The sequence below is a fragment of the Osmerus eperlanus genome, chromosome 22 (assembly GCF_963692335.1).
Source record: "Osmerus eperlanus chromosome 22, fOsmEpe2.1, whole genome shotgun sequence".
Taxonomy (NCBI): Eukaryota; Metazoa; Chordata; class Actinopteri; order Osmeriformes; family Osmeridae; genus Osmerus; species Osmerus eperlanus.
Window position 1 is genome coordinate 7,773,449 of NC_085039.1, and position 11,879 is coordinate 7,785,327.

At 45.4% G+C, this 11,879-nt stretch overlaps 3 protein-coding genes across 3 annotated transcripts; 1 reads left to right on the forward strand and 2 right to left on the reverse strand.

The window, feature by feature from the left end:
- The first annotated feature begins 517 nt into the window (after window positions 1-517).
- mb (myoglobin) lies at window positions 518-2,212 on the forward strand. Its single transcript, XM_062448600.1, has 4 exons — window positions 518-625; window positions 1,241-1,326; window positions 1,537-1,756; window positions 2,023-2,212. Exons 2-4 carry the CDS (start codon window positions 1,244-1,246, stop codon window positions 2,161-2,163), a joined length of 444 nt encoding a protein of 147 aa, XP_062304584.1. The 5' UTR covers window positions 518-625; window positions 1,241-1,243; the 3' UTR covers window positions 2,164-2,212.
- A 2,188-nt stretch (window positions 2,213-4,400) lies between these two features.
- pane1 (proliferation associated nuclear element) lies at window positions 4,401-5,868 on the reverse strand. The gene is made up of 6 exons (XM_062448216.1): window positions 5,697-5,868; window positions 5,494-5,573; window positions 5,276-5,374; window positions 5,069-5,148; window positions 4,831-4,922; window positions 4,401-4,698 (listed from the first exon to the last, which is right to left on the reverse strand). The coding sequence occupies exons 1-6, from the start codon at window positions 5,751-5,753 to the stop codon at window positions 4,549-4,551; spliced, it is 558 nt and encodes a 185-aa protein (XP_062304200.1). The 5' UTR covers window positions 5,754-5,868; the 3' UTR covers window positions 4,401-4,548.
- A 1,060-nt stretch (window positions 5,869-6,928) lies between these two features.
- On the reverse strand, window positions 6,929-11,715 carry zgc:158803 (LUC7 domain-containing protein). Its single transcript, XM_062448014.1, has 10 exons — window positions 11,130-11,715; window positions 10,444-10,538; window positions 9,423-9,521; window positions 9,157-9,267; window positions 8,750-8,893; window positions 8,407-8,583; window positions 8,062-8,246; window positions 7,930-7,959; window positions 7,645-7,800; window positions 6,929-7,180 (listed from the first exon to the last, which is right to left on the reverse strand). The coding sequence occupies exons 1-10, from the start codon at window positions 11,188-11,190 to the stop codon at window positions 6,943-6,945; spliced, it is 1,296 nt and encodes a 431-aa protein (XP_062303998.1). The 5' UTR covers window positions 11,191-11,715; the 3' UTR covers window positions 6,929-6,942.
- Window positions 11,716-11,879: the final 164 nt, after the last annotated feature.

The window sequence follows — 11,879 nt, forward strand, 5'->3', positions numbered from 1 at the left end:
TCTTGAGCTGGTGACATTGGCGACTGGCGAGAACCAATTGTGTTATTATTAGAATCCCCAATATTTATTATTGTCACCATTAGTGGCAGATTCCAAGTTTTACTTTAATTGATATGTCAATGATATTATCTAAAAAAACATCGACAGCGTATTCATATTTTATTCATACACCCAATCACACCATACAGTCACCATAATCACGTTATCATTATGCAGTTGATTATTTCTGTGAAATGAGATATACATATTATACATCCTGAGAGGTTTGTGTAGTGTCTCATTTAATTAGTTTCTCGCTTTGGAAAGAGTGCCATGAATCCCACTGCTAATTATTGACAAAACGTTGAACACTTTAATGTTTTCAATCTCATTCAAAACGACCAGATGTGTTGGGTTAGTATGCGCAATATGCCTGCACTAATAGCAAGGCATCCTACGATTTGATAGCACAGAAAGTAAAAGGGAGGTGTTTAAAAAAGGGATGGATTAATTGGTGGGTGAGGTGTGAGAAGTGAGAGAAGAGGAGGAAGAAGAGAAGGGTGGGGTTATAAAAGGTTGGGTCGGGGGGGTTGGTCAGGTCAAAAAATATCTGGGGAGTTCAAATCTTCGTTTCCGTCTATTACCGGTAAAATATTTTATTTTTGCCTTCACAATGTATTGGCTAACACAAAACAAATACTAAAAAATTCCCTGTTAATGGTCTTTTGCTAAGCGAATGTCATTTTTCAGTTATGTGCTATTAGTGTGTGTTAGTGTGTGCCTGTCATGCCATGCAGACTCACCAATGTACCCAGCTGCCCTCTCTTCCTTTCCCCCTTCACACACACCCTGTTTTACCCTTCAGATAGCATGGGACACACTCTTAACCTACCTACTTACCACTACAGACTATATTTTATCCATTACTTTTTTTTATCTCATGCTTATAAAATTGCTAAATGAGAATGTTGCCAGACTTTCATAGCTTTGCTTTGATGGACAAATCTAACTACACAACAGACTTGTGTGTGTAGCTTTATCTTGTTTTGCATATCATATACAATCACCTGTTGTGATTGCCAATTGTTTGAGAAAACATTGGTCATCTTCCATTGTTCTTAAATGAATCCACACTATAAATGTAGCCATAACGTGTGAATTAGGAACTGCACTCTGAGCATAAATGTCTATACTGTGAACTGGTTGATAACCTATGCCTAACTCATAACCCCTAACCGCCTCCGCATCTCCTTTTCCTCAGACTATGGCAGACTTTGACATGGTGCTGAAGTGCTGGGGCCCAGTCGAGGCCGACTACAACACCCATGGAGGTCTGGTTCTGACCCGGTCAGTAGAGTATGCAGTCGAGGCAGTACATTGAGATGGATTTATAGTTAGAATGGAGTATGAAACTGCACTAGCTAAAGGGCGAGGAACGACGATTGCGTAACCGCATATATGGGTATAATACCGAAAGTCGTCAAGATTTTGACACCACTTTTTTATTCACCCTTTATTACTGACTCCCTCTCATTATTTAACTTTCCCTCTCTCTAGTTTGTTCAATGAAAATCCAGACTCCCAGAAGCTGTTCCCTAAGTTCGCTGGCATCGCCAAATGCGACCTCGCGTGCAACGCAGCCATATCAGCGCACGGCGCGACCGTGCTGAAGAAGCTGGGTGATCTGCTGAAGGCTAAGGGTGACCATGCTGCACTCCTTAAACCCCTGGCCACCACCCATGCCAAAACGCACAAGATTGCCCTCAACAACTTCAAGGTGAAAATGAATCTCTCGTCTCCCTTTAATTGATCTTTTTTTCTGTTTTCTCACACTTGTGGCTTCTCTACTATCTCTACTTAAATATTCGTTATCATATTTCTGTCTAAGTTTACCAACTGCCCAAGTGGATAATCAATCTAGTATTTTGAATTATCCATCCTAAATTAGTGGTGCTAAACATTTTTCCATTTCTCCTCAATAAGAAATATTGAAAAACAAAAACAAAACATCTTATCAAAGTATTTGATCTGTTTTCATACTAGCTTATCACTGAGGTCATCGCCAAGGTCATGGGGGAAAAGGCAGGGCTGGATGCGGCTGGGCAGGACGCCTTGAGGAGGGTGATGGCCGTGGTCATCGCTGACATCGACGTCACTTACAAAGAGCTGGGCTTCACTGGCTAAACCTTTGACCTCTGCTGTTTCAGTCATCACGCCACATACGTAACATGAACATCAACAGGATTTATGTTGGGAGGTCTGAATGGATTTGAAAAAACAAAATCACTGCTTTGCCAATAGACAATCTCACAGTAGTGGGTTTGATTAACAGGATGTAACTGTTGTAGTCAACATGACTTTCATCCTGTTCTCTCTGTTCATCATTACTGTCATTGTAAAAAAAACTGCATAATGTTTTTGCTTTCTGAATGGCAAATTACACACATGGCACAGTTACTCATGTTAAGACTTGCAAATAAACCAATAAACAAGCACAACTACAACATACTTTGGTATTTTTGACTGCTTCTTGTAAAAATAATCTATGATCTCTATGATCGTCTTTAGAATCTATAATCTATGAACAATTAAAAATGTCATGGATAAGTAGAATGTATCAACAAGAAGTGTATTCACCAGGACATACACATGAACACACGTATTCCTGCCTGTTCTGGTAGTCACCTCGTCACCTGTGTTAGATGTTAGACATTTCTCTGTTGTGCACAAGAGAGAGAGAGAGAGAGAGAGAGAGATAGAGGGAGAGAGAGAGAGAGAAAATGTAAAACAGATACACTTAATTAATCCTCTAATTAACAGACACATAAATGCAAACACCACATTACTGCTTCTCACACTGTTTCTTTCTTTCTTTCTTTCTTTCTTTCATTCTTTCTCTTGCCATGTCTCAGTTTCCCTCTCTCCCTTTGCTATTTCTACCGTTATCCCTTTCTTCCTTTCTTTCTCTCTCTCTCTCTCTCTCTCTCTCTCTCTCTCTCTCTCTCTCTCTCTCTCTCTCTTTCTCTCCCTTTCTCTTTCTCCCATTTGTTCTGTCTCCGAGAGGGAACTCTCAGTCTCACTCTTTCCTCCCTCCTCACTTCCCTTGTCGCTTTGGTCAGTTCTCTGCCTCTCTATCCATCCTCCTCTCTCGCACCATTCCTGTAGCCTTATCTCAATGTGGACGTGATTCTCTCCTCACCACACAGCAGGAGCATCTCTGAGCACATCTCCTTCCCCGCCTCTCACACTTGCTGACCCCTCTCCAGCCCTGGCGCCATGGGAGCACCAATGGGACGCTGTGGTGATGGCTGGTGCATTCTTTACTGGAAGCATCACGTTGACACTCTCCCCTGGCTCAGCAGGGTTTGGTTATTGATAGCTTAGTGAATTAAGAGCAGAGATCACTCAAGCTAAGGAGGGATTACATAAACAGGAACTGGGTACGGAATATGGTTTATTGGAATTGCTTCTAAGGCAAGGTCACAAGTCCTTCGGTATTTCAGAAGTCTCCATTGAAGTCAAGAGAGAATTATGCTCTGGCTTTGTCAGCGGATGGCAGCTGACCAATCCTGAGGAAGTTGCTTCATTTTATGGTGAGAGCATCACTATTAATAGAGTGATTGCCGGGCCACCATCTCTGCAGACGTGACACCAGGCACTGTTTCAGCTCCTAGGTGACCCGGTCACTCACCTGCTTTGATTTCTACTTCCTTGACTACCAAGTACTCGACTTGACTAGGTCTCTCTCCTGCGGAGGTCAGAAGAGTTCCACCAACTGAAAAGTGAAGAAAAAACAAAACAATGAAGCATGCAAGTTCCTAGATAGACAGTTGTCAATTAACACACACCTCCCCTATCCTTCTAGCTTTTTATAGTGTAGCCGGCCCTGCCCCGAAAATGATGAAAACCATGAACATTCTTGTTCATGATGTACCATCTCAGACACCCAAACTGCCGCCACATAATGCAGTCCCTTTCTGAAGAGAATGTCAAAGTTATGTCTATGGGCAAGAGGCCAATTGGCATGAGGTCACTCGAGGACATGATCTACCCAGAGGATAGGTGTTGAGATGCGTGCATAGTGAAAAGAAAAAGGGATAGCGTGACTACAAAATGAAACTCATGACTAATTAAGCATATCCTTACTGACATCTTTACCAAGAGGAGAGGTGTCTGTGAATGTAATACAGACAGTGTGTGTATGACAGGAAAATAACACAACATATTTTTGTGCCTTACTCTACTGTCTAGTTTGTGCATGTCCATTGTCATTTTTCAAATAGTGTCTCAGGTCTGGCACTCCCTCTAGTGTCCTCAAATACCAGTCCCTCATAAAACATTATCAGTTATATAACAGTTCCACACACAAATGTTCCTTATCTGAATTATTTTTTAGACTGACAAAGCACAAACACGACAGATCTCAGGAAAAATCTCAAGTTTATTTACAAATACATTTTATTTACACATGGGATAAGATCCCTTTGCTGTTCAGGGATAGTTGTCAACACGAGGAGTTGGTTTTCTGGTCTTGGTCCGATTCGACGGCGGCTCAGTCGGATGGCTGGTTCAGTCAAAGCCCTGCTGGTCCATGTCAGCGGGCACAGTGCAGCGGGTCAAAGTGGACAGGTAGAGACTCGTTGCCATGGGAACGAGGCCCGCCGCCACCCTGAGGATCGAGAGCAGCCTGTCTGCCGCGGTGGTCACTCCATCCGTCGTCTGAAAGACAGACAGCGCAAGGAGGGAGGAGGAGAGAGGAGGAGAGAGAGAGACAGAGAGGGGCAGTGAAATAAGTGTATCGTGTTTTACATTTGTCCGCAGACACTCATGGCATCCTCTCTTTACACAAACCTGGTCTTCGGCACACATGAAGGGACACTGGAAGGATGCAGCTAGCTTCCTGACAGAGACCAGGCGCTCGGGGGGCACTGATGCGTTACGAGCTTGAGATGGAGGGAACACACACACACAATTAAGGGTTGGGACGCATACTGCCATTCTACACAGTGATAAAATAGAGTTCATGTGCACCACATTAGTCTAAAATGTAGGCGATAAAGCAGAACGGATAGGCATGTTGAGTTCTCACCATTGGTGACAAGGAAGCAGACTTTTCCGAGGAAGTAACTTGGATCCAAGTATTTCATGGAAGTCTCTGTTGACTTGTAACTGAATGGGAAATCTGTGGATTAATGTAAGACTCACAAACCCCAATACACACAAATTGTAGGCAACTGTTGGTTGACTGGTTGTCTGTTGAACCAACCACCTCAACGTAAAGCTGTGTTGACCTCACCTGAGATCTGAGGTGAGGTTTACGATAAAGACCACTAGGTCTATCCGAGGACGACTTTCTTCATTCTCCATGGGCAGGGGAAGATTTTTAGCTAATCTCCTAAACAAACATCACGCGGGTCAGTTTACCTGTGTTCCTTCGTCAGCAAGTGAGATAGTAGCTAATAATAAATTGTATATGTAAGTTGTAGCATATGAACAAGAACATATGACACTCACACAATGACGTTGACAGTTTTTTCTTGTTGCACAATTGCGTCAGCTAGCTTCTGCTGAAACTGCTCCTCATTTTCCACCAGCTGTAACAGTAAACAATAAATCAATAAATCTCCAACTACGGTATTTGTGCTTCGCTGTTGACAACTGGCTAGGTAGCTAACTATCAGCTGTTAGTCCTTAATGTGTAGCTACATCGTACTTACCAAAATGTTCGCTGTGTTCAGTTCAGGCAGTTTATTAAATGGCTTAAGTACAGACATGATTGCTTATTTACTTGCTATGGCGCTGCTTAAACAAGAAAAGAGCCAATTCCATCCATGACAACTTGCAGTGTGGCGCGTTATTTTGAATATGCGTCGTATGCAAATCACTTCTTGACGTCTACGCTGTACTCTTCTTCTACATAGTAATTGGAGCACTACTGCCACCTATGTAACTGGAGTTCAATGTCCAGCATAATACAACATAACTTATGAACTTCATGCATCTACATATACAGTATGCCGTGTATGCCCATTTCACACACAAGGCTTAAGTATTATTAAATGTATTATAGGCCTACTGTCTAAGGCAGCCTCAAACATACTATTAAGATGCTCAATTTGAATCAAACAAGAACGACTCCGCAAACTGTTATCAACGGAAGCAAACATTTTATTTACTTTGTAGTACTGTAGATGGCACAGCAAGGTACAGATCCTGCAAAACCTCCATCTTGTTTCACAGCAAAAGGACAGAGTGTGCTAACTAACTCAATACCACTGGCCAGAGCTCCAATATCTAAAATGCTTGTGAAGGTCCTATATTTCATTCTACATGTCCAGTATGAGTGTGTATTCATCAAGTGTGTGTGTGGCGAGTGTAAATGTGTGTCTGTGTGTGTATAAACCCATGGCTACACACCCCCGTAGAAACCAAATATCGGATTCTTCAATGGAACGCAAAAAAACAATGGTAATAACATTGTAAATCATAATGATGATTAAAAAAAAACTGAACAGCATGTCTAAAACAAAATAAGAGGTTTTTAAGGTAGAAGTTTCAAGTTCCACCCCCCCCACATTTCATCTCATATCTCGCTTGTCCTAAATATCTAATTTATTAACACAAGATGATGTTCAGTAAAGCTTCCCCGGTCTTTCAATTCTTTCAAGTCATTCCCATCCACCCACATTTTTGAGTCATAATTCACACCCATGTTTCTTGCGTATGTGAATAAGTCAGCTCTCCTGGTTGCAAATAGTCTTGTTCCTTTACCAAATTTGTACCCCCCCTCCCACTTACCTAATTCATGTCCCCGGTCTAAACATGAACACACATTCAGTACTCGCACGCACGCATGCACATCCCAACCGCACGCCCACACCCACACTTGTTTTTAACCCCGCCCCAACCTCCCCATCAACGCAAGACCCCGGGAACCCCCCCCCCCCCCCCAAACTCTGTTTCTTATATCTCCCCCGATTCTCTCTCCTCTGAACTGGAGCGCCGGTCTCTCTCGATGGACACGGACCTCTCCCGCTCTCTCCCACGTGCCAGCTCCGGGGAAGTGGACCTCTCCCTGTCCTCCCCCGGGAACTGGGGACGGTCGTTGCGGTGGGCCTCCCCTCCGGCCTCCCGCCAGCGCTCCTGGGAGGCTGGTGAGCGCTCTTTGTCGTGGGTGTTTGAGGTTCTGTCTCTGGAGGACCTGGGGGGACAGCGGAGAGGCACCGTGAGGTGTTGGGATGAGGGAATCGGGTAAAAACCCAGACCGGACCAGCCGTGGGTTAAAGGCTGGTATGAGCACATACTCTACTCTTCAAATAAAAATTCTACGAAGGGGTTTTCATTTTAGGTTGTTGTTGTCCAAAAGGGAAGAACAGTTAAACAATGCATCTCATTTTGTACACACAAAAATTATTTTGCCTAAGTACGTTGAGTACATGAGCGGTTATCCGTTGCAATGCAATGACTATCTGAAGCAAAAATTATATATATAAAAATGCCGTCTGCAATTTATCATTGCCGAGTCATTGTCTCCTTTCAACTCGTACGCAACAGCTAAAATATGTCACCGCTTTGCAAGCTGTACAGACATGGTTATGTCATGGGCATGTCCCTGAAGCAGTGCTGCGGAGCCTGGGGCTCTCATGCAGGCGGCGGCGGTCTCACCTCTTCCTCTTGCTCCTGTGGGAGTGCGAGCGCGAGCGGTGCCTTTCCTTGTGTCTATGCTTCCGCTCCCTCTCCCTGTCTCGCTCGCCCCCTTCTTCCCTGGACCGGGAGGAGCGGTGCCGTCTCGAGTGATGGGAGGATGAGCTTCCCCCCTCCCTGAGAGGAAGGAAGAGAGAGAGAGAGATGGAGAGAAAGGGGGGAAAGGCAGGGAAAGGAGGAGTTTAGGTCATCGCTGATGCGGTATGAGTTGGTAGCTAAATGTTGATAGCGGTTACCATGGCATACCTGTAACGCTCGCCACTTCTGGACCTCGACCTGAGGAAGGAACCACACAGAGATTGACTCAAAACACTCAGCCTATCGAATGCTAGGAGCGCATGTCACTGAATCCTGGAAAAGACTCGGTAAACAGCCTACCTCCTTCGGTCTCTCTCCCTTTCCCTCTCCCGCTCCCTCTCCCGCTCGCGCTCCCTCTCCCTCTCGCGCTCAGTCTCCCTCTCGCGCTCGCGCTCCAGCTCCCATTCTCGCTCGCGCTCCTCTTCCCGGTCGCGCTCCTCCCGTCTCCGGGTCCGCATGCGCTCCTGCTTCTCGACGACCGCTTTCTGCTCGAAAAACAGTCGACAGTTCCAAGTTAACCGACCGCCAGCGCTTACTCCCAGAACTACTAGACTTAGAAAAAGTCCCCTTCAGGCCCCTTGTGGAAATGTCAAGTACTGTCGACAGGAGGGAGAGGCATGGGGGGGGGGGTACTGCGTGACCTACCCTGAGCTTGTCCAGCTTCTCACGGATCTCAATGAAGCCCAGGTGCAGTTTACCGCCAAAGTGGTCGGCCAGGCGGCGATCGTTGTCGTGGAGACCGAGGTAGGCGGAGCACACCTCGCACACCCTCAGCTTCTGCTGCTGGAAGCTGGACGCAGGCATGGAGTTCCTGTAGACGTCCTGAAGGGGAAAAGTCACGTCGAGAAGAATGAGAATCGGGACAGTTTGAAAACAAAAAGAAATAATAATAATGAAAAAATTAAATAAAAAGAGTTCAAAGCTACTATGTCCTTGGGATCCCCCCTGGCCCCTAAGACAGCATCCCCCCCTACCCTGCCCAACTGACCTCCGCCTCCTTCTTCATGGCGCGGGTCTTCTCCACCTTCTCCAGCACCTGCTGCGCCTCGTCCACGTTGCCCTCGCCGCCCAGCTGCTCGGCCCGCGCCAGCAGCTTGCCGATCTCCTCGTTCAGCTCGTGCACCCTCTCGGCCTGGCCGGGGCGAAGGACGACGGAGGGAGTTAGAACACCGTTAGAACCAGTTAACCGCCAATTTCAATAAAGCCCAAAATGTCCTTCGAAGCCTTATCGGGAAAGATTACGAACAGCCTTCATCCATGAAGGCACACAAGTCAGTTTGTGCAGTTCTAAAATGGGGTTAACAGGCATGGATGGCCAAACGCATCACGGGACATATCTCCAAACTGTTTTCAGAAGTGTGCGCGTGCCCGGGTGGGGGGGGGGTGAGTGGTCACCTTTGCAGCCACTTCAGCACTGATCTCCTCCTGTGTCTCGGCCAGCCTCTTCTTAGCCAGCTCGGTCCTGCGATCGCAGTCGGCGATGAAGGACTGCAGGTGCTCGGCGGCCTGGGGACAACCAGCAGGAGGGTGAGAGAGGACAGGAGAGGGAGAAGTATATCAAGAGGAAAAGTCAATGAGCCCATTTTCCATTTAATAACCCACGGCCGGTGTGCGACAGATACAATGACCAAAAGTCCCAAATATGCAGAGAAGGAACTCACGTCCAGTTCAAAGAAATACTCCTGCTGTTTGGAGGCAATCTCATAATCGGCTCTGAGAGCCAGGTCGTGAACCTTCACACATTCTCCCAGGTCCATTCGCTGGAAAAGAAGTTAAGTCATTAGGCAGGGTATGTACGTTTTGCAAACCTAGCAATTTTGGCTCCAGTTCGAAAGGATTCAAATCCAAATATCCCACCCCTTCTCTCAAAGCAAACTCTCCGAAACAAATGAACGTGCTGCCTTACTCCTGTCGGGAGGTAGACAGACAAGCAGCCTGTTCCATCCTTGCATTCGGTCCCAATGCTGTCCAATCATTTAACAAAATAGGGAGTCAGGTGGCTGAGCGGTTAGGGAATCGGGCTAGTAATCTGAAGATTTCCAGTTCGATTCCCGGCCGTGCCAAATGACGTTGTGTCATAGGGCAAGGCACTTCACCCTACTTGCCTCGGGGGAATGTCCCTGTACTTACTGTATGTCGCTCTGGATAAGAGCGTCTGCTAAATTACTAAATGTAAATGTAAAATGATTGGTTGCATTTATTACAGTCCCGCGACGCCCACAGATATCGAATGTATTTAATTTTACTGTCAGACCTTTAGATTTATTGGTTGCTATTGTAACTGACGTGGCCGGGCCTCCGTCGGAGGTACACTGGGCCGACGTTCGCCCGTCACTGGGATCGAACCTGCCACCTCCAACATCCCAAGCACGGGTGGCCTGTATACATACCTGAGGAGTGAGTTTACCCGATCCACACCAATTACACTATCAGGATGTGACGTTTATTTCTGCTAATATGACAAAAAGCTCTTCAACAACATCACCTACCCTGACTTTAATGACGAGTGTATTCACTGAAAATCTTAAGGCTGTACTCTGCAGTACTATTTTATGACTTAGTTATTGGATATTTTAGTAACAGGGAGCCGTGCACAAACCAACTGTTGGGCCAGAGTCAGCTATATAGCTAAAGGCTTAAGGATGTATGTATGTGTGTGTAAATAACCCATATTATACTCACAGTGCCTGAAAGAATGTCATGAGGACAGGAGTCCAGCAAGTGACTCTTGCAAACCCGCTCGTCTGTGAACTTGATTCTCTGGCGCATGGAGTCCCCTGGAAACATTACACAAACACGACATTAGCAGATATTTCGGATTGCAATGTGATCACAGTCAGATTGATAAATAATTCACACCGTGTTAGAATTACAGTATTACAGTAGGGATGTCCCAACAGGAGTTTATTAGAGTCATTTTACTAAGTTATCAAGCAGACTCCCATTCATTTTAAAAACGAATAGCATGTTGGCTCCAAAGAGCAAGCCGACAAACTTGGGTTTCGAATTGTAGCTTGCAAGGTAGGCAGTTCGCTAGCTATCAATTCCCAGTGTGGAAACATCTCGCCGTGAGACCACAGGGTACACAGACATTCTAGTCCACACAACCAGTGACATGGATTGACTCCATCGTAACAAGATGATTAAAATTTCGCTGGCTAATGCTATAAGCTAGCTAGCTAGCACCAACAGGTAGCTATCAAGCTAGCTGGCTATCTAGCAATGCATGACACTTCTATTGACGTAGCTAACGCTAGCTAGCAAGCTAACGTTAGCCAAGACTCAGCAGGGTAAAAAAAAAACCATGATCAGGAGAAAATATTAAAAAAGGAAAAATATTAGATCTGGGCGCAGAATATAATACTCACCATCTCTCCCTGTGCCCATTAACTGGTCCAGCATCGCTCGCATTTGCGCTTGGGCCGACATGTTTCTTGTTTATGTCACAGGCAATCCACCACGCCGAAGGTCTATGCATGCAGCCTCGACCACAGGCCTCTGACGGCTCGTGCTCCACGAACAACTTTTCTCGGGGAATCTCAAGTTCTCGTGAAGACCAGTTGATGCTAATTCTGTTGCTCAATGATGCCTTGAGACCTTCTACCATCTAAACGTGTTTAGGTGTAGGTTACAACCTCGTTGTTTGCTGGTAAGATTATGTATTTAGAAATTCCGCTCGTCCTTCTCGCTTACTTCCCTATCGCCTTGACTAAACTCGTATGGCGAAGGGTGACTAAAACAAGTGTAGTGGCGGGTTTTATTCTGAGGTTTGAATAATTAAGAGAAAATCTAAATTGTATGTAATTTTGAGATCGCCTGCAGTCCCTTAATTCATTTTAAATCTCCAAATGAACTCCCCGACATTTAAATTATTATTTTTTGTGCGCAAAGCCCCTTCTCGACTTCCTCTTTCTTGTGCGCGCTCTTTACCGCTGGCCCCCTCTAGGAAGTGCTGCAGTCCTCGCGCCCTGGTTGGATGATCGACAACTTATCATTATTTAGGCTACGTAAATAAAACGTAACGTAAATTCATGAAAATGTGACGTTTGTTTAAAATGTCAATTTTAAATTACATTAAAATTATGATATATTAGGATATTGAACATAACATGTATTGG